Below are 22,308 nucleotides of genomic sequence, written 5' to 3'. Positions count from 1 at the left end.
AGATCAGGAACAGCAGCAGATAACATATCTGTCCCCAGGCTGTGGTCTTACCACAGCCTGCGTCTTTTGTCAGACCAGACTGAACCCAGGCCATCACTTTCTTGTCTTCCTTCCACGCTTGCTTCCAGGCTGTGGCTCTGGTGTTGTAGTTGTGGCAGGAGGTGGAGGAGGAGGACCATTGTTGAACTCACAAACGTAGCTTTGGCTTGTGAGTTCGCCCCTCAACCCCTTATTTAGGGCTTGTAACATAACTTCCTCACATAAGAGGCGTTGGCCCTCCTCCATTTCCTGCATTTTGCAGGCTGCCATGTAGGCATAGTCGTCTTGATTATTGGGGGGGTTCTGAGGGCCACAGTAGCCTTCCGAATTAGGCGAAGTGCTGCCTCCTCCAGGTTACTCCTCTTCCTGGGACTTTTTTTTGGAAGGCGGAGGGGAGGGACCTGGGATTCAGGCAGGCTACTGGGCCCAGCCACCTCCTGGCTGCCACTTTCCACAACCTCCTCCTGGCTGAGACTTTCCTGTGTATGAAAAAGGGACATAGTTTTAGTTTTTGGTTCATCAATCACACACAATTTTCAGCTCATGACTGTTGCAAATTGAATGTTAATAAATAGAAAAGATTATCATTGTGACCCCAGCATTTTTCGTTCTTGTCCCAATCATTTGCGGCCACTACTGTCTATTGATATGTAAAACACTTTGTAAAATCAGAAATTACTGATCAATAATAACATCTAGTTAACATCATTAATTATTTGACTAGAAATATGTTGAACAATGCTATACCTGGCTCAAGCTGGGATCCTCTACTTCTTCCTGGCTGGAAGACCCAGGTTGGACATCGGAAGCCTCAGCTGAGGTGGAAGGAAGCCTTGAAGGAAGACTGGAGAGTGCTGGCCTGGGTTCAGTCTGGCCTGCCAGAAAATGCAGTCTGTCATAGTACCACAGCCTGGGTACATAAATGTCATCTGCTGCAGCTCCTGATCTCTGGGAATCCTGGACCTTCTTGCGCTTCCTATTTTTAAGTGCTCCTCATGCCACCAATTAGGGCCTTCAAATAGGGGATGTCTGCCGTGGGGATCACCAGCTTCACAAATTCCGGCAATTGATCCAGTGCTGCCTTCCTCTTTGTTTTATTGTTATAAAAGGGGTGGTTTACCTGCCACAGACAGGGCAGCTCCCTGTACATATCAATGAATATGGGGATAAAGTCCTCATCATTGAATAGATCCATTTTCTCTGCAAGACACAACACAAGACAAACCCTAATGTCAGGCTAAACTCTCCTAATCTTATCCCAATATAGGCCTCAATCTATAAGCAGTATAGGCCACTGATGCACCAAGTTAAAATTGTACCTTCGTTTTAACAATCGGCACTTCCGATACGCACGTGTGTTACGCTCTTCATACACTGCGCATGCGTGAAACTCCGCCCGCCCCTGACGTTCTTTCTAGTCTGTTCCTGCGCCTTCTCTTTCAGCGCAGTGGGAGAGCACATGGCGGAGAAAGAGCAAGTGCGTGCAGAGGAGAGCAGCAACGATGAAAGCCCGGAGCCACGAACATCCCGATCCCAGAGGAGATTTAAAGCCTCAAATATGTCCTTTGTCGAGATGGTGGAGATGGTGGACATCTTGAAAAGGGCCGACTATGATGGGAAGCATATGGACTTTACCCAAACCCAAATGTGAGAAAGGCCAAGATCATGGCTAAAGTTGTGAAAAGTCTGCAGAAGAATTTTGGGGTACGGCGATCCAAGGATCAACTGAGGAAACGATGGTCAGACCTGAAATTGAGGGAGCAAGATCACTACAGAAAGATCAGGAAACTGCTTCTAAAAAGTATTTGTCCTGTGTTTCTATTATTATTATTACGTTCGTGCTGCTCCATGTGTTTTTCTTTACTGTTGTACAGTTTAAAATAGCAACTTTCAGGTTCGTGGGCACAGTAATCGTTCATAGTAAACATCATTCATTCGCCCACTAATACAATGTTTTTGGCAGATACAGGTTAACTACATTTGTTCAGGCTTATTTGTATTCAAAGAAGTTTAGTACATTGTTGTCTAGATGGGTTTGCAACTAGAATGAAAATGTAAACTTGATTCAGTGTAAGGAGAGGACACTCAGCAGCTGTTTACACATCTAGACGCAGCACTAGTGTGGAACACAAGAACAAACTTTTTAGGGTGTCCCACACAGGTGCTCCAGTGGATACTAGGGGTGTCACCATGTGTGAAAATTGTACAAAAAAGGTAAGTATTCCAGCTTTAGAAAGGGGAAAAAAAAAACGTCTTCAGCTTGGAACTCTGCCCCAAAAGACAATTGTACGACACTTCCAAGCAATGTTTCAGATTCCTATTTCTGCCCTTAAATACCTGTGTGCTAAGTATACCTTTTTTTTTTATTCACATAGGGGAGAAAAGACTCAGGACATCAGAGGACACCAGGGACCCCCCACCTCCTAAAGAAGGGGAAATACCAACACCACAACCAGAGGATGTGGAGGAAGGAGAGGTTTTTGAAGTGGGCGAAATAGTGACCAAAACAGGTGAGTGTCTGAGACCACAACTTCAGGTAATAGATGTATGCCTGCATATTTATAATACATGGTGTGTTTTTTGATTTTAGGTGATGTGGATGTTGTGGAAGAAGAAACTAATTTTACAAGTGCAAGTGCACACGTCCTCACCTGGGAGATCATGGTGTGCAATCGGGATTTACAGAAGCTCAAGGAAGACATCAGTAATGTTGAAAAAAGACTCAAAAACATCATTGATGTTTTAGGCAGAATCTAAAACACACCTAAATTCTTCCATTTGTTTATATTTTTAAGATTTTTAAAACTTTTTTGAAGTATATTGAAAGCCAAATTTTGAAGATGCACACAGTGTGTCAACATGTGCTATCTGCCATCACGGGATATCAATGTACACGTTTTGTGGATGCAACCCCTTCCTCGCAACTCAATAAGCTGAGAGGAAGGGGTTGCACCCCCGAAACACATCCATTGATCCCCCATGATGGGAGCTAGCACATGTTGACATTAGGCATGGGATCAGGAGGGAAATCCCCATTTTGACTCTCAATTTGTGTGCATCTTCAAAATTTGGCTTTTACAGGGGTGACATCACCCCATCTGATGAAGGCAATATCAACACAGTTTGGACATACTAATGTCTGATATTGCCTTCAAATTATCAAAGTTGAATTTTGCAAGTTCCTGAGTTGTGTATTGTTTTATGGTTTTAAACATGTCTGTTTAACACAAAAAAGGCTATTTGTACTGTCAAAACCAAAAATGTTATTACAAAAATATGTTGGTTTGTTCAAAAACCCTTTTCTAATGCACACGTGAATGTGCACAGAGTATAAAGTTTTCTACTCAACAATGTGTGGCTTCTTCTTTCAATGCTCAATAGCAGTTTTTGGACTAAGTTGGTGTTTACAGTGACAATGGGGGTTATTTACTAAAGGCAAATCCACTTTGCACTACAAGTGCACTTTCAGTTTCAAGTGCAGTTTCAAGTGCACTGTTGCAGTACACTTGGAGTGCAAAGTGGATTTTCCTTTAGTAAATAACTCTCACAGTGCTTTATAATTTGCAACAATCAGGCCATTTTCGTGACTCCCAAAAATGAATTCATGGTGCTGAAAATGTTGAATATTTTTATCAGTAATGCATTACATACATTAACAACAAAAACAAGGTGTGTGTATCAGACCCACAACATAATAGTTCGCTGAAGAAGAGATTGTCACCTCATGTATGAAATAAATTACATTTGCACAATTGAAGAAAATTGCCAAAAAGAAAAGCCCATTGGATAACCTAGGAGACAGATAAAAGAAACACAAGCAGTAAATAAAAGGAAATCTTATTTCAGTTTAACTAAAATATTTATTTTTAAAATGTTTCTTAAACATTTTCGTGCATATCAATGGCCCCCCTACCCGCAAAGTACTCAACATACTTCTGTCTTACTTCGCGGGTGCTTTGGGGGGGCAAGCCAGGACAGCCAGCTTAAAGTGCCGATAGGGTTTCTTCTTGAAGTCCAGCCTCAGGCCCAACTGAGGCCACAAAGTTAATTGAATTTCACCTTAAACAGTTGTGGAGAATGCAGCATGCAAGGATTATATGGTTAAGTTTATATTCCGCCATGTTGATTGCCATAAGGAATAGGCGGAACCGGCTGGCCATAATCCCGAAAGCGTTCTCCACCACTCTTCAGGCTCTGGCCAGCCGGTAGTTAAAAACCCTCTGGTCCGGGGTGAGGGTCCTCATGGCTTCAAAATGGTCGGCTGGTCAGAACGAACTAACAGAAAGCACTGAAAAACAGAAAGGCCTGAGAAGAGCGAGCTGAAAATCAGAAACGAGCGCACAAGAACGCACTGGAAATCAAATATGTACTATAAAATACGCACTGAAAAACAAATGCGAACTGACTACACACATTGAAAACCAGATACGAACCCACGAGCACAAACTGAAGAGCAGTAACAATCTGAAAATCATGAGGTGGAAAAGGGCGAATCGTCTCTCACCAAACTTCTACTAACACGAGATTAGCAGAAGGAGCCCAAAGTGTGGCGCACTTGGTATTAAACTTCCCTTTTATAGTGCCGTCATACATGTTGTACGTCACCGCGTTCTTGAAGTTCGGAATTTCTGACAACATTTGTGTGACCGTGTGTATGCAAGACAAGTTTGAGCCAACATCCGTCGGAAATAAAACATGGATTTTTTTGACGGAATGTGCAATCGTGTGTACGGGGCATTAGAGTCCGAAGCATATTCAGAAAATATGGGGATTTAGTTATACCATATGGCCATATAGTGCTAAGCCCACTACTACGTCAAAGTACCCCAATATCAGTGGGTCCTATGCTATCCATAGAATGGAAGATCCGGCTTCTCTGAACCATGGGAGAAATAGTCCTTTAGTTCTCCCATATAGAGGAGTGTATTTCTCCCATGGTTCAGAGAAGCAGGATGTTCCATTCTATGGATAGCGTAGGACCCACAGATATTGGAGTACTTTGACATAGTAGTGAGCTTAGCACTATATGGCAATATGGTGAAACTAAATCCCCATATTTTCTGAATATGCTTAGGTTATGATAAACAGTTGTGCAACTATGATAGGAAATACAGAATGAATGACACCATCTGTTAATTCTGGCTGGGGAAGATGGGGGGAGTTAGTCTTTCACAAACATTAAAATCTCTAATATGTATGTATGTGATAAACACTAATTATGATCTGTCCATCCTCTGTACAAAAAGTGAAGTGGTACCAAGCAGTGCTAGGGTTAATTTAATAGTAAGTAATTGACCATTTAATATGTTTCTGGTTTTCTGTCACAGATTTTGGATCTGCAGTTATCATCTGTCATTGAACGACAGGTGAAACAAGCTAAGGTGGAACAGAAAAAGAAGTTCAATCCTCAAGATGTTCGATTCGACTGCAGGAACTGTGCCATTGCAGTTGGGCATGGTAGTGATTTTCGGGTTGTGGAAGGCATTCACCATGTCAACATTAATCCTACTTTTAAGTAAGTATATATATATATATATATATATATATATTATATTTATTTATTGTTTATTTCAGGTACTTATATAGCGCCGTCAATTTACGCAGCACTTTACATATACATTGTACATTCGCATCAGTCCCTACCCTCAAGGAGCTTACAATCTAAGGTCCCTAACTCACATTCATACATACTAGGGACAATTTAGACAGGATCCAATTAACCTACCAGCATGTCTTTGGAGTGTGGGAGGAAACCGGAGTACCCGGAGGAAACCCACGCAGGCACAGGTAGTGTCATGGTTGGGATCCGAACCAGCGACCCTTTTTGCTGCTAGGCAAAAGTGCTATCCACTAGACCACTGTGCATATTATGATTAATTATCTATATATATAGTCAGGTCTATTAACATTGGGACATTGACACAATTCTAATCTTTTTGGCTCTGTACACCACCACAATTGATGTGAAATGAAACAAACAACATGTGCTTTAACTGCAGACTTTCAGCTTTAATTTGAGGGTATTTACATCCAAATCAGGTGAACGGTGTAGGAATTACAACAGTTTGTATATGTGCCTCCCACTTTTAAGGGACCAAAAGTAATGGGACAATTGGCTGCTCAGCTGTTCCATGGCCAGGTGTGTGTCCCTCATTATCCCATTTACAAGGAGCAGATAAAAGGTCCAGAGTTCATTTCAAGTGTGCTATTTGCATTTGAAATCTGTTGATGTCAACTCTCAATATGAGATCCAAAGAGCTGTCACTATCAGTGAAGCAAACCATCATTAGGCTGAAAAAACAAAACAAACCCATCAGAGAGATAGCAAAAACATTAGGTGTGGTCAGATCAACTGTTTGGAACATCCTTAAAAAGAAGGAACGCATCGGTGAGCTCAGCAACACCAAAAGACCCGGTAGACCACGGAAAACAACTGTGGTGGATGACTGAAGAATTCTTTCCCTGGTGAAGAAAACACCCTTCACAACAGTTGGCTAGATCAAGAACACTCTCCAGAAGGTAGGTGTATGTGTGTCAGAGTCAACAATCAAGAGAAGACTTCACCAGAGTGAATACAGAGGGTTCACCACAAGATGTAAACCATTAGTGAGCCTCAAAAACAGGAAGGCCAGATTAGAGTTTTCCAAATAACATCTAAAAAAGCCTTCACAGTTCTGGAACAACATCCTATGGACAGATGAGACCAAGATCAACTACCAGAGTGATGGGAAGAGAAGAGTATGGAGAAGGAAAGGAACTGTTCATGATCCAAAGCATACCACCTCATCAGTGAAGCATGGTGGTGGTAGTGTCATGGCGTGGGCATGTATGGCTGCCAATGGAACTGGTTCTCTTGTATTTATTGATGATGTGCCAAAAAGATTAGAATTGTGTTGATGTCCCAATATTTATGGACCTGACTATATATATATATATATATATATATATATATATATATATATATATATATATATATATATATAAATATACAGTATCTCACAAAAGTGAGTACACCCCTCGCATTTTGATAACTATTTTATTATATATTTTCATGTGACAACACTGAAGAAATGCCACTTTTCTACAATGTAAAGTAGTGAGTGTGCAGCTTCCTCTTCCACACCTCCATGACGACATCACGCAGCTGATGGATGTTAGAGACCTTGCAATCCTCCACCTTCCATTTGAGGATGCCCCACAGATGCTCCATAGGGTTTAGGTCTGGAGACACGCTTGGCCAGTCCATCACCTTTACCCTCAGCTTCTTTAGCAAGGCAGTGGTCGTCTTGGAGGTGTGTTTGGGGTCGTTATCATGTTGGAATACTGCCCTGCGGCCCAGTCTCCAAAGGGAGGGGATCATGCTCTGCTTCAGTATGTCACAGTACATGTTGGCATTCATGGTTCCCTCAATGAACTGTAGCTCCCCAGTGCCGGCAGAACTCATGCAGCCCCAGACCATGACACTCCCACCACCATGCTTGACTGTAGACAAGACACACTTGTTTTTGTACTCCTCACCTGGTTGCCGCCACACACGCTTGACACCATCTGAACCAAATAAGTTTATCTTGGTCTCATCAGACCACAGGTCATGTTCCAGTAATCCATGTCTTTAGTCTGCTTGTCTTCAGCAAACCGTTTGCAGGCTTTCTTCTGTATCATCTTTAGAACAGGCTTCCTTCTGGTATGACAGCCATGCAGACCAATTTGATGCAGTGTGCGGCGTATGGTCTGAGCACTGACAGGCTGACCCCCCACTCCTTCAACCTCTGCAGCAATGCTGCCAGCACTCATATGTCTATTTACCAAAGACAACCTCTGGATATGACGCTGAGCTTGTGCACTCAACTTCTTTGGTTGACCATGGCAAGGCCTGTTCTGAGTGGAACCCGTCCTGTTAAACTGCTGTATGAACTTGGCCACTGTGCTGCAGCTCAGTTTCAGGGTCTTGGCAATAATTCTTATAGCCTTGGCCATTTTTATGTAGAGCAACAATTTTTTTTTTCAGTTCCTCAGAGAGTTCTTTGCCATGAGGTCCCATGTTGAACTTCCAGTGACCAGTATGAGAGAGTGAGAGCGATAACACCAAATTTAACACACCTGCTCCCCATTCACACCTGAGACCTTGTAACACTAACGAGTTACATGACATCGGGGAGTGCAAATGGCCCTCAATTTGGACTTTTTCACTTTGGGGTGTGCTCACTTTTGTTGCCAGCAGTTTAGACATTAATGGCTGTGTGTTGAGTTATTTTGGGGGGACAGCAAATTTGCACTGTTAAACAAGCTGTACACTCACTACTTTATATTGTAGCAAAGTGTAATTTCTTCAGTGTTGTCACATGAAAAGATATGATAAAATATTTACAAAAATGTGAGGGGTGTACTCAGTTTTGTGAGATACCGTATATCTATATTTCTGATATATATATCTAAACACAATAATTTGTATATAGGATATTTCTAATCAGAGTAATGCATATTACATAATGAAATTATTATTATGCCAGCAGACAATAAAATCATGACTTGAATCTATATCTTGGGATATGATACATGAGGTTATAGCCTTATAACCATACACTCTAAGACCCCTTTCACACTGGAGCTTTTTGCAGGCGCTATAGTGTTAAAAATAGCGCCCGCAAACTGCCCCAAAACAGCTGCTCCATACACACCAGTGTGAAAACCCGAGAGCTTTCACACTGGAGCGGTGCGCTGGCAGGGCGTCAGAAAAAGTCCTGCCAGCAGCTTCTTTGGAGCGGTGAAGGAGCGGTGAACTCACTGTTCCTCCACCGCTGCTCCCATTGAAATCAATGGGGCAGCGCTTGCGATACCGCAGGCAAAACGCCGCTCCAGCTGTGTTTTGCAGGCAGATTTAACCCCTTTTCGGTCGCTAGCAGTGGGTTAAAACCGCCCAGCTAGCGGCCAAATAGCACCGCTAAAATGACAGTAAAGCGGCGCTAAGAATAGTGCCACTTTACCGCTGACGCCCGGGAGTGTGAAATGGGTTTTAGATATATATATGCGGAGATGGTACGGTTCTTATTAAAATATTATCATAAATACATAAACAAAAACTCCATAGTTATATTATGGACCATGGAGGTTGTACATCAATATATATGTTAATATTCCTAGTGGGATCTTCATTGTATAGTGTCCACATATTTTAAATGGTGTATGAGATGAATACATATGTATTTTTCAGTGGTGAGGAATTTTAGGTGGAAATTCAGGTTTTTACTACTAGCCTGATTCTGTTTACCAAGGTATATTAGAAGTTGTCCAGCTTGGTAAACATTTCCCCAAGGCTTCTTAATACATTGTTTGAATATGGTGTATTTTAACCTTGGAAAGCTAGTTGATGTTTACTGTTTTTCACGGTTTTATCACTGGTCCAAGTGTCCTTAAACACATTTTACTTAGCAATCATAAAATAGATTTATCCTTGACTTTTTAAGTGAGCAAGAAGGTACATACTTATTGTTATAGTCTCAGTTCTGCAAACAGCTTGTTTACAGACCTTCAACAGAGTGAGAAAAACACAGGATGTCTAAGGTTGAAAACTCAGGTGACTGTGCTCTGAAGCTGACCTTTGTTCTGGAGCTTATTTAGTCTTAAACCTTCAATTTATGAAAATATATTTATTTCTTCACAATGATTCTGACAAAGCAAACATGTGGAAGAAGGTGCTCTGGTCAGATGAGACCAAAAATGAACTTTTTGGCCTAAAAGCAAAACGCTATGTATGGCAGAAAACTAACACTGCACATCATCCTGAACACACATCCCCACCCTGAAGCATGGTAGTGGCAGCATCATGTTGTAGGGGTGCTTTTCTTCAGCAGGAACAGGGAAGCTGGAGTTGATGGAAAGATGGATAGAGCCAAATACAGGGTAATCTTAGTAGAAAACCTGTTAGAGTCTGCAAAAGACTTGAGATTGGGGCAGAGGTTCACCTTCAAGCATATAAATGCCCTGTTATGTTAGTTCTTGGTGTAGATGCCCCATTAGATTGGTGGTCAGTGTAGAAAAAATATCCCTTTTTCATTTGTACCCGGTGTGTCAGAAGTGCCAATGTACATAACTTGTCTGTTTGTCAGAATAAGTGCCCACTTACATTAATGCACAGTATGTCAGAAGAAGTGCCCGCTTACATTAATGGTCAGTTTGTCAAAAGAAGTGCCCCTTTACATTAATGGTCAGTGTGTCAGAAGAAGTGCCCCTTTACATTAATGGTCAGTGTGTCAGAAGAAGTGCCCCTTTACATTAATGGTAAGTGTGTCAGAAGAAGTGCCCCTTCACATTAATGGTCAGTTTGTCAGACAAAGTGCACGCTTACATTAATGGTCAGTGTGTTAGAAGAAGTGCTCCTTTACATTAATGGTCAGTGTGTCAGAAGAAGTGCCCCTTCACATTAATGGTCAGTTTGTCAGACGAAGTGCACGCTTACATTAATGGTCAGTGTGTTAGAAGAAGTGCTCCTTTACATTAATGGTCAGTGTGTCAAAAAAAAGTGCCTATTTACAATTGTAGCGCTACACCCGCAGGAGCTGCTGTTTATGTTGGGTCCTCTGTTCTTACCTTGACTGACAAAGGCCTCAGCCCCACTGACACCTCAGGGTGTGTTAGAAGAAGTGCTCCTTTACATTAATGGTCAGTGTGTCAGAAGAAGTGCACGCTTACATTAATGGTCAGTGTGTCAAAAAAAAGTGCCTATTTACAATTGTAGCGCTACACCCGCAGGTTAGAAGAAGTGCTCCTTTACATTAATGGTCAGTGTGTCAGAAGAAGTGCACGCTTACATTAATGCCGCGTACACACGGTCGGACTTTTCGTCTACAAAAGTCCAACGGACGCTGACGGACTAAAGCTGGCTGGTAATCCGATCGTGTGTGGGCTTCTCCGGACTTTCAACGGACTTTTTTAGCCTCAAATCCGACGGACTTTAGATTTGAAACATGCTTCAAATCTTTACGTCGTAACTACGACGGACCCCGAAATCCGCTCGTCTGTGTGCTAGTCCGACGGACAAAAACCCACGCTAGGGCAGCTATTGGCTACTGGCTATGAACTTCCTTATTTTAGTCCGTTGTACGTCATCACGTACGAATCCGTCGGACTTTTGTGTGGTCGTGTGTAGGCAAGTCCGTTCGTTAGAAAGTCTGCCGCAAGTCCGCCGAAAGTCCGCCGGAAGTCTGTCGGACAGGCTGTCGGACTTTTGTAGCTGAAAAGTCCGACCGTGTGTACGCGGCATAATGGTCAGTGTGTCAAAAAAAAGTGCCTATTTACAATTGTAGCGCTACACCCGCAGGAGCTGCTGTTTATGTTGGGTCCTCTGTTCTTACCTTGACTGACAAAGGCCTCAGCCCCACTGACACCTCAGGGTACCTGAAATTAGACCCGAGACATTGTAGCAAATAACTAAGTATATTGTCAAGTAATTGTTATTTAGGACAGCGCATACCAGTGAGCGAAAATATAACAGCATAAGGCACTGAGGGTTTCTTCAGATATTTGAGGTACTAAAGTGAACTCACATCTGACCAGCATAAACTGTAGCCTCCAGTCCTCACTAAATGAGAAGCAAAAAGGCAACCAATATAGGTATCAACACATAAGCTAAGTTGCCAATGGGCTTCTGCAATGGGGAGCTGAGGATTCTCGTAAAAGGAAATTGCAATGTAATGGTAACTACCCTTAACAGCACGATAACTGCTTCTGGACCACCCACGGCACATATACTGCGACAGGGCAGCCCAGCCGCGAAACAGCGTACCTGTACGTTGTTCACTTCTTCCAGGTCTGGGGCGTGCGTGTGTGCTGCCGGAGACCCGCTCTCGCTGTGATTTGACTGGAGCCAATCAGCGATGGCCGCCTGGACCCGACATTCATTCCGAGGAGAGGCAGAATGGCGGCCTGCCTATGTAAACAAGGCAGACCGCTATTCTGCCAGAGAGGAAAATGGAGATCTTATGTTTCTGCTAAGCAAAAACATGAATCTCTGTTTTCCTCCAGTGTCAGCATTCCCCCCACAGTTAGAAAGCATTCCCTAGGAGCACTCTTAACCCTTTGATCATCCCTGATGTTAACCCCTTCCCTGCCAGTGTCATTTATACAGTGACAGTGCATTTATTTAGCACTGATCACTGTATTAGTGTCACTGGTCCCCGAAAAGTGTCACTTAGTGTCAGATTTGTCCGCAATGTCACAGTTCTGCTAAAAATCGCTGATCACCGCCATTACTAGTAAAAAATATAAAAAAAAGAAAAAGTCCAAAAATCTATCCCATAGTTTGTAGGCATGATAACTTTTGCACAAACCAATCAATATGCGCTTATTGGGATTTTTTTACCAAAAATATGTAGCAGAATACATATTGGCCTAAATTGATAAAGAGATTAGATTTTTTTACTTTCAAAGTGTTTTTGCATTTGAAAATGTCCAAGAGGCAAAGGCTATTATTACAACATTTGTTGTATAAATGTCATTTCTTAGATATTATACTTCATGCTGAGACACGCAACTTTCTATAAGACAGGAAACATTAAACTTGACATACATGGTACACTATATATATTTGCTCCCTCCATGTCCATTTCCATGTTGGTGTCAGGTGACTTGTAGTTGGCTGCTGTTAAAGGAGAGGTGGGGAGGAATTGTCATGCTAACTAATGGTTTCCGCAGCTTGTAGCCATCTATCACAAATTTTATTATATTTGGACAAGCATTCTCTATGCTTGTATATGAATTTTTTTTTTTTTTTTTTTTAGACAATGAACATTTAAAGTCCAAATTGCAGAGTACATGGAGTAAAAAGTTCATAGAGGTAGAAAGTCGTTGTCAAGGAGAGAGTGATAAACGTCCAAATGGTGTATAACATGCGTCTGGACCACCCGGGAACAAGTGGCGACAGAAAGGCTCCTCCACCTCCACCAAAAATGGCCCCCCACCAACCCCCCAGACCCCCCACCAGGAGACCAAGCGGGCGAGTGGCTGTCAACCCCAGCCCCAGGCACAGACTGCAAACAAATCACCCACAGACCTCCCCGGCAGGAATCCTCCACGTGGCAAGCAGACACCCGCCCCACCCCCCGCTCTCCCAGACAGACGCTGCCCGAGGCCCCCAGAGGCTCTTGGTCTGGGAACCTCAGACAACGTCCGTACAGGAGAGCAAAAGGGGGAACGAGTGTCCACCCGCCACGCAGAGGACTCCCGCCAAAGAGGTCCACGAGTGACCCGCCCACAGTCCACACCCGAGGCCGGGGCCGACAGCCACCCGCCCGCCCGATCCCCCGACAAGAGATCCAAGGAGTCGGCAAGGGGCCATCCCCGGCAGAGGCGGAGGAACCCCTCCGCCACCACCCACCCCCGGGCGATCCAGACGCACGCTTTTTTTTTTTTTAACAGGTTTTTATTAAATTTTTCAGAAAAAGTTGACAGGTACATAAAGAAATAAATGATGTCACAAAAGGATGCGAGAGTGCGGGCGCAGCCGCAACAATTACGTGGTAAAACAATACATTCCTGTTGGCATTCTTAAGGCAAGTCGCAGGGGATAGGTATGGCATTTATCACACATTGCAGTGAACGTTCGATGTAACATGCATGACTAAGATATTGTATTTATACTGTGGGGTAGAGAGAGGTGGAAGTCTTTATGAATTATTGTGTATGTGTGGCTCAGGTTTAGCTCCGTATTTACCAAGCATAATGTATCCTGTTTGCTAATGTGTTTGCGGGTGTATAGAGTAAAAATGAATAAAAGAGAAAGAAATTAAAATAAAGTAGAAACAACATAGGAGGAGAAGGGGTGGTAAGTGTATGCGGGAGAGGAAGGATGGTGAGTCTATGGAGTGACCCTGGGTTAGTAGCTTTCCAGGAGGGAGTAGTTATCTAGTGCTTCTTGTTGTGGCGGAGAGGACGCTCGCGGTAGACAATGACGGGGAAGGGGTGAGGGGGGCAGTTGGTGTCAGTATCGGGATATCGGTAAAGGGATAAAACTGTAGAGTTAGCAGCTGTCTGGGACGATCAGTTAGGTCATTGTTATTTTATATTCGTTCGTAGTGGTGAAATGTATCCAACATGTCCATGTTTTTGTAAACTTATTCTGTGAGTCTTTGGATTGGTGGATGAGGTCTTCCATGACCTTTGTCTGTTGAATGCGGTGAAACCATTCTTTTATGGTAGGTGGTTCTGTGGATCGCCATTTAAGGGGAATACACATTTTTGCAGCATTCACTAAGTGCATGGCTAAAGAATGGAGGTATGCCGGTATTCGCGTCTTAGAGTGATGTAGAAGGAACATTTGTGGTTCAAAATCTAGGGAATATGTGATTATTTGCGTGATCAGTTTGTGGACTTTCACCCAGAAAGGTTGGATTTTGGTGCAAGACCACCATATATGTAACATGGAACCTGTGTCTGCGTTACACCTCCAGCATGTTGAGGGAATTGTTCGGTTAAATTGGTGTAGAAGCTGTGGGGTTCTATACCACCTAGAGAATATTTTGTATGCGTTTTCTTGGACTTGCACGTTCATCGAACCTTTATGAATCAAAGTGTATATGTTAACCCAGTCTTGGTCGTTCAGTTGAATGGAGAGATCTCGTTCCCATTGGAGGTTGGTCCAGTGTTTTGTATGGGTGGGGTCGTTAAACAGGAGGTTATATGTTTGTGAGATTAGGTGGGTGAGCGTGCCTTCGTTTAAGCAGAGGGTTTCGAACGGTGTTGTGGGTCGGGACCAATTCGGTGCAGGAGAAGGTCTATTGAAGAAGTTTCGTAACTGTACATATGTCCAGAATGGAAACTTGTCTATATGCAGTTTTGAGGCTAGGTTAGTTTGGGATAGGAGACTATCTCTCTCAAAAAATTGATTTGCTCTGATCGTTGGATGGGGCCAAATGTCTGCTAAGAAGGAAGTATGCATTCCAGGTGTGAATTCAGGGTTTAGGCGTAAAGGTGTCATTGAGCCTTTTATTGAGGAGATATTATATTTAGTACATGTGGTGCGGAATGCTTTTAATGTAGGGTTGATCATCGGGTGTTGAGAGTAGGCAGGTGGTAGGAAGGATGGATCGATCCATGGTGTGTGGTGTATGGGTATACGTGAAAGTGATTGTTCTATTTGAATCCAAGCTTTATGTTTGGTGTTAACATTCCAATCAATGATTCTTGCCAAGTGACAGGCTAGTTGGTATTTGCGTATGTCGGGGAGCCCTATACCTCCTAAAGATTTGGGGTTCGTCAGTCTCTTGAAGCTAAGTCGTGGGCGTGTTTTCCCCCAGATGAATGTTGTGCAAGCTTTTTGGTATATGGAGAAGAATGAGGGTGGTATTTTGATTGGGATTGTTTGTAGAATATATAAAATTCTAGGTAGGATATTCATTTTGATAATTGCGGCTCTGCCGAACCAAGAGAATTGTCCTAATGACCATTTAGTTAGGTCTATTTGTATTTTTTGGATGAGAGGGAGGTAGTTTCGAGCGTAAAGGTTCGCTAGGGAGGTTGGTATTTGAATGCCTAAATATGGGATTGAATGTCTGTTCCAAGTGAATGGGAAGTTCTGTTTACAATGTTGACATAGTTCTGAGGGTAGGGAGATGTTGAGAGCGGTAGATTTTGAGAAATTGATTTGGAGATTGGAAAGGGTGTGGAAGGTTTGGAAGTCTTTAAGTAGGTTTGGGATAGTTGTAAGAGGATCCGTAAGAAATAGGAGGATGTCGTCTGCAAATGCAGCTAGTTTATATGTGTGTTGTTTTATTTGAATCCCCTTAATGTTGGGGTTAGTATTGATTCGTTTGAGGAAGGGTTCTAGGGTGAGAATAAAGATTAAAGGGGATAGTGGGCAACCTTGTCTTGTGCCATTCGACATGGAGAAGGCATCCGACAGGTGGCCGTTAACCAGGACTTTTGCTGTGGGGTTAGAGTAGAGAGCTGATATGTAGTTCAGCATCATTTGGGGAAGGCCTGTGGCTTTGAGGGTCTCCCTCATGTAGTCCCAGGCCACTCTGTCGAATGCCTTCTCCGCGTCGAGCGAGAGCATGAATCCTTTGTTTTTGGTATACGTGAGCCAATGGTGTATATTAAGCGCTTTGAGAGTGTTGTCTCTCGCTTCCCTACCGGGGACAAAGCCTACCTGGTCAAGATCAATAAGCTGGGGGATCAATGGCAGGAGTCTGTTAGCTAATGTTTTAGCATACCATTTAAGGTCCACATTAAGCAGTGATATAGGTCTGTAGTTGGTGACTAGGGATAGGTCTTTATCTGGTTTGGGGATTACTGCTATGTGAGCTGTGAGAAGGTCTCGTGGGGGGAGGACTGGTTGAGCAAAGGAGTTGTAGGCCTTTAAGAAGTGGGGTGTAAGTATTTCTGCGTGGGTTTTGTAGTAACTGGCTGTAAGGCCGTCAGGTCCCGGGCTTTTACCTGCTTTCATTTGTTTTAGGGCGTCGGTGACTTCGGCATGTGTGAGAGGGGTGTTCAAGTCTTGGGCTATGGAGTCTGATATGGGATTTGGGCCGTATTGTTTTAGAAATTCAGATATCATTTGGAGGCGTGTAGTGTTGTCAGTGGTGGAGGAGGGGGAGGCTAGGTTGTATAGTTTGCTGTAGTATTGTACGAATTGGCGAGCGATGTCTGGGGACTTGGTAATTTTGCGTCCTGAGGGATCAGTGATATGGTGTATCGAAAACTGCGGATGACCAGGAGAAATTGTAAATTAGTGCCCACACCTGTCTTTCCACCTCTGCGCCTAGGATTGTAAAAACACCTGTAAGCTGCCACTTAACTGAAAATACTTATAAGTCTGAAAAACACCCTATGGATGAATAGTGGCGCTATATGCCTAATGAATGAAATAAAAGGGCCAGTCAATGAATTCTTGCTAAAGAGTGCAAAAATGACTAAAAAAATTTCTAAAAAAAATTAGATACAGTCTACCTATACCCATATATTACTCTGGTGTATAAAGTGATGAACCACAATACACTTCCCCAGTGTGGTGTAGCCTCCACTTGGGACACTGTGAATATAAAGTGGCAAAAATATAACTACAGCAAATATTCAAACAATAAATGACATTAAATGATGCTTTTTAAACAATCATTTTGCACAGTGACCATTATTAACATAATGAAACAAAAATCAACATTAGTGAATAAGTCCCAAATATAAAAAACGAAAAGCCAGAAAAAAATATTAAAATGTTGGTGAAGAGTCCAATATATTCGTGCCAAATCAAGCAAAAGAGAAGAGGATCCAAGAAGTGAGTGTCTCTATTAATTAATCCTGTGTCACACTGTCCACCACACCTCAGTGACATATATCCACACCCTTACAGATGGCAAACTCACCAGCTGTTGAGGCCTTACACTCGCGTGTTTGGCCGGACACGGCTTTAACCCACTATCATGGGGGTTACCATGTGAGCACAGTCATCCACTGCTCAATATGCCGGACACCATTCATGGGATCAGGATTCCACATAAAGAATAAAAGAATTGCTCCAGATAGTGTATTAACGTTTTAAAAGATTTAATTCAAACTGAAACTAAAACCAATACACTCACATGATCCATAAAATACAAGGCATGAAAGCTCCACAGCAAATCACAGCAGGCAGGTAAATGTAGTCACAACACTTCACAGCAAACAGGATGATGTAACACATGCAGCGGGATTTAGAAGACACTATAACCACTAGAACGGTCACGGCGGACCCAGGGAGTGTGGAGCCTGAAGACCTGCGGGTCACCTCACCGGTACTCAGCTGACGCTTCCTGGCTGCTCACAAACGATCTCCGCTCACTCCGCCGACTCTCCTCACTCTAATGTTAATAAGGGATTGCCGCGTAGCCACGCCCCGACATGTTTCGTCATACGGACTTAGTCATGGGGTTGGCTACACAGCATGGCAATCACTCCTTTATGCAAATAGTTAGACACGTGGGCGGGCGCCAATCTCTCAGCTTCTCCACACTAAGGGGACACAGGAATTGCTACGCGGCAATCCCTTATTAACATTAGAGTGAGGAGAGTCGGCGGAGTGAGCGGAGATCGTTTGTGAGCAGCCAGGAAGCGTCAGCTGAGTACCGGTGAGGTGACCCGCTCCCTGGGTCCGCCGTTCTTTTATTCTTTATGTGGAATCCTGATCCCATGAATGGTGTCCGGCATATTGAGCAGTGGATGACTGTGCTCACATGGTAACCCCCATGATAGTGGGTTAAAGCCATGTCCGGCCAAACACGCGAGTGTAAGGCCTCAACAGCTGGTGAGTTTGCCATCTGTAAGGGTGTGGATATATGTCACTGAGGTGTGGTGGACAGTGCGACACAGGATTAATTAATAGAGACACTCACTTCTTGGATTCTCTTCTCTTTTGCTTGATTTGGCACCAATATATTGGACTCTTCACCAACATTTTAATATTTTTTTCTGGCTTTTCGTTTTTTATATTTGGGACTTATTCACTAATGTTGATTTTTATTTCATTATGCTAATAATGGTCACTGTGCAAAATGATTGTTTAAAAAGCATCATTTAATGTCATTTATTGTTTGAATATTTGCTGTAGTGATATGGTGTATCGTCTTGTTGGATCGTGAGACTTGTAGGGCTCTCGCTAACATTTTACTGGCCTTATTGCCAAATTCATAGAATTTTTTTTTTGAGAGTATGTATTTACGTTGTATCTGTGTATCTAGCAGGTTTAGTAGGTCTTTTCTTGCCTGTATTAGGTCATTAAGGGTTGTAAGTGCTTGGGAATGTTTGTGTAATCCTTCCAGTTTGCGGATCCTGTCTAATAAGTCTGAGTGTTGTTTCCTTCTTTCTTTATTACGTTTAGCTGCTGCTGCGAGGAAGGCGCCCCTAATTACACTTTTATGTGCTTCCCAATTATTAAGATGTGAGGTGTCTTCTGGGTTATTTTCTTGGAAAAAGTCTTGTAGTGTGGATTTTATTTCGGCTGAGATGGTGGGATCGGAGAGTAGTGAAGAGTCCAGTCTCCAGGTCCGAGAGCGAGGAGTGGAGTCAGGAAATTGTAAAGTCATGGAGATTGGATTATGATCAGATATAGTCTTGGGTTCGATGGAAGTTCGATAGAGTAGAGGTAGATCGTTTTGCGTTAGGAAAAGGTAGTCTATCCTGGAGTAGCGGTCGTGTGGTGTAGAGTAGAAGGTATAGTCCTTAGCGTCGGGGTTTAGTGTGCGCCAGGTGTCATGGAGTAGCAGTCTTTGGAGTAAAGATTTGATTTCTTTGAGAGCTCTGTATGGTAGTGTCGACGAGTGAGTGGATGTATCTTGGATGGGGTTCAGGGGGACATTAAAGTCACCTCCCAGTATGAGGGTACCTTCCTGGAAATTCGTGAGAGCTGTAGTGATGGATCTAAAGAATGGGACTTGATGTTTGTTTGGGGCGTAAATGTTCGCTAATGTTACAGTTTTGTTTAGGATTGAACCTTTCACGAACAGGTATCTACCTTCTGGGTCTATGAGGGTGTCAGTGATGTTCAGAGGGCAATTTTTAGCGAAAAGGATCGTTACTCCTTTAGTTTTGTGGAGAGGGTTGGTTGCGTGTATTGCAGTCGGGTAGTGGATGTTGGATAATTTAGGAGTACAGCCGGAGCGGAAGTGTGTTTCCTGTAAAAGCACTATGTTCGCCTGGAGTCTGTGCATTGTAAGGAGAAGTTTGGAGCATTTTTCTGGGGTGTTGAGCCCCTTTACATTGAGGGAGACTATTTTAAGACTGGAAGTGTTCGCGTTTTTCGTGATCGGCACCATATTTAGGTGATTTAAGAGTGTCTCGTTAAGGAGTGTAAGACTGGGCAGGGGTAGTGGTAGGGGGGAGGAAAACCCTAGAGGGGAGGGTAGAGGAAAGGATAGTGGGGTAAAGGGGAAGTAACACGGAGGAGGGGTAGACAAAACTGGCAAAGTGTGGCGATTAGAGCACCGAGCCAGTGTTCTAGGCCACAAAAATTATATTCGCCAGTAAAAATTCAGTGGGTTTAATTGGTTTGTGGGTGTGAGAATTGGGTAGAATATAAACACCACTGTGTGGGGGTTGGCTTGTCTGTCGAGAAATTTGGGTATAGAAAAGTACAAGTGTGGTAGGGATCCGAAAGGTCTATCCCACCTGCAGCCTTAATATGCGAGGGGTGAGTTGGGGAATTGGCAGTGTAATTTGAGAACTAAAAAGTGTAGGGTACTGTGAGCAAAGAACGGTGGAGAGCCCGTGGGAGGGTAGATAGATATTTACTTTGGGGCGAGTATTTTGTGTGGTTGATTGATTACCCCACCAAAGGAGAACACTGGGGTTTGGTGCATGGAGGTCGGGCTTAGGAGTGGTAGGGAGATGTACGGTGGTAGGTATTTGTTGCTATCTAGCATGAGGAGATTCTTGCCATCATGTATAGACATTGTGCCAACGTTAGAATGTGAGTTACATAACAAATAGGCATTTAAAACACAGTGTCAGAAATGTTGTTTTACTCACGACATATCTTAAGACAGAAACAGAGAAATTTGCAAAGTATAATCAAACAACAATCATATAATCTGAGAAATGTTCAACCATTGGAGCAGCAATGAGTCTGTTTACTGCAGTCCCGGTTTGGGGACGGGGGAGGTGCCTAGTGTGAGAGAACCTCATGAGGAGCTTGGGCCTGTATCATGAAGGTAATGCATGTCCTCTTGATGTGGGCATAGTGTGGGGTGGAGAGGGACAGGTATGCTTCCGCATTAGGTGATCCGTTTAGGGTAAAGTGCTATGATCATAATATGAGCATAATAGGAGTTTTATCCGTCTATCATGGTGAGCTTATTCTGGAGGCGGAGCAAGGTGAGCAGACAGGAGATAGGAATGTATGCAAACTGTTGAGCATACTTAAACAAGGGGTTTCTGTAGGAGTGGGTGGTGGGAAGCGTTGTTAGGACTGTAGTGTTAATGGGTGAACTGTTGGCGGAGGGCGAGGTGCGGTAAGCATCTCGGGGGTGAGGTAGAATACTTGTGGCATCATCCCCATTTGTGTGGGCAGGTTGATGTGGGGTGGATTATTGCAGGAGCATCGTTTCCGGACTGTGAAACAAGCTCAGGTTGTCCACAGAGGATTATGTTGGTTGGGGGGTGGGGGTGTGTTTGTAGGGCATCTATAGCTTTGTCCTCTGGCGCCCTGTGATAGCGCTGAGTGAGGAGTATGCTGTAAGCCATAGAATTTAATCATTATAAAACTTTGCATTAGAACGTAGCAAAAATAGCTAACTTTGCGTTGTAAATCAGGCCTAAGGCCAACATGTCTTCCCTTATCGGGAGGTAAATTATCTTATAGAGTGGTACAAATTTTGCAAGCATAACAAACAATACCTAGAAAAACTGGGGATGATTGCTGGAAGAAGGGAGGTCAGTCCGAGGGTGTTCTAAAGAGGTATCTGGCAAGTTCTGGAGGTGATATCTGTCGTTGCCATGTCTCTCGGTGGTCCGAGGAAGTGGAGCGTGTGGGTGCGATGAGGCCGGTCTGTATTCTTGGGTGTCTTGCTGTGAAGGTGTAGCATCTCCGCGGAGCATACTGAGGGGGATCATGTGAACAGGAACAGATTTCGAGGTAGCGTGATCATGGCAAGGGGGGTGGATGATGTTGAGGAAGGGTCATATATGTCTGTAAATGGAGAAGGTTGCGGACGTGGCAGGGGTCATCAGTCGAGAGTTCCGGCGGTTAAGGTGTATTGTCTAAGACACATTTCAGTGTGTCTCTGTAGTAATCTCCGGCAGACCACATCTGTCATGTTGTATGTCAGGCATCGGTAGAGGAATCGTGGGGGGCAAGGAATGGCATTGACGTATATGTACTACCTGTTAGGGTCTTCAGCGATCTCTGCGAGCCCTGCGAGGAAGGGGTGCCGTCATAGGGCTGGTTGGCGGGTAATGTGAGCCATGAGAGGAGCCGGATCTAGTGTTGTAAGGAGAGCGTCGTCTGCGGAAGCTGGTGTTGTGGGCATCCATGGGTTCCTCTCCATGTGATGGGCGGTTTGGTTGTTGTATGTTGAATTCAGAGTACCAGTTCGGGACCGGAGTGTACGGGATGTCCAGCGCGCGACAGAAGTCATCTAAGTCCTCCGGCACTCTGAGGAGGGCAGAGCGGCTCTGGTACGTAGCTGATAAGCCAAAGGGGAACTTCCAGCGATATCTAATTCCCTTTGTTTTCAGGACGTCCAGCAGAGGGCGTAAGTCTTTACGATGACGCAGCGTTATAGCAGAGAGATCTTGGTAAATGTGAAC

General features: G+C 43.6%; 1 protein-coding gene across 5 annotated transcripts in view; it reads left to right on the top strand.

Annotated features, from left to right (window-relative positions):
- LOC141113175 (ATP-dependent RNA helicase DHX58-like) overlaps nucleotides 1–22,308 on the top strand; it is a 437,515-nt gene that overhangs the window by 316,676 nt on the left and 98,531 nt on the right. For 4 of the 5 annotated variants that reach the window (XM_073606104.1, XM_073606103.1, XM_073606102.1 and 1 more), the window contains one exon: nucleotides 5,367–5,554. In XM_073606104.1, the coding sequence (XP_073462205.1) occupies nucleotides 5,367–5,554 (188 nt within the window). Of the gene's footprint in view, nucleotides 1–2,414; nucleotides 2,550–2,629; nucleotides 2,832–5,366; nucleotides 5,555–22,308 lie in introns of those variants that run through there. The other variant, XM_073606106.1, reaches the window with a different exon arrangement.

This window comes from Aquarana catesbeiana, linkage group LG12 (genome assembly GCF_042186555.1).
Source record: "Aquarana catesbeiana isolate 2022-GZ linkage group LG12, ASM4218655v1, whole genome shotgun sequence".
NCBI lineage: Eukaryota > Metazoa > Chordata > Amphibia > Anura > Ranidae > Aquarana > Aquarana catesbeiana.
The sequence above is the reverse complement of the archived record's forward strand: the minus strand, read 5'-3'. Positions and strand labels throughout refer to the sequence as shown.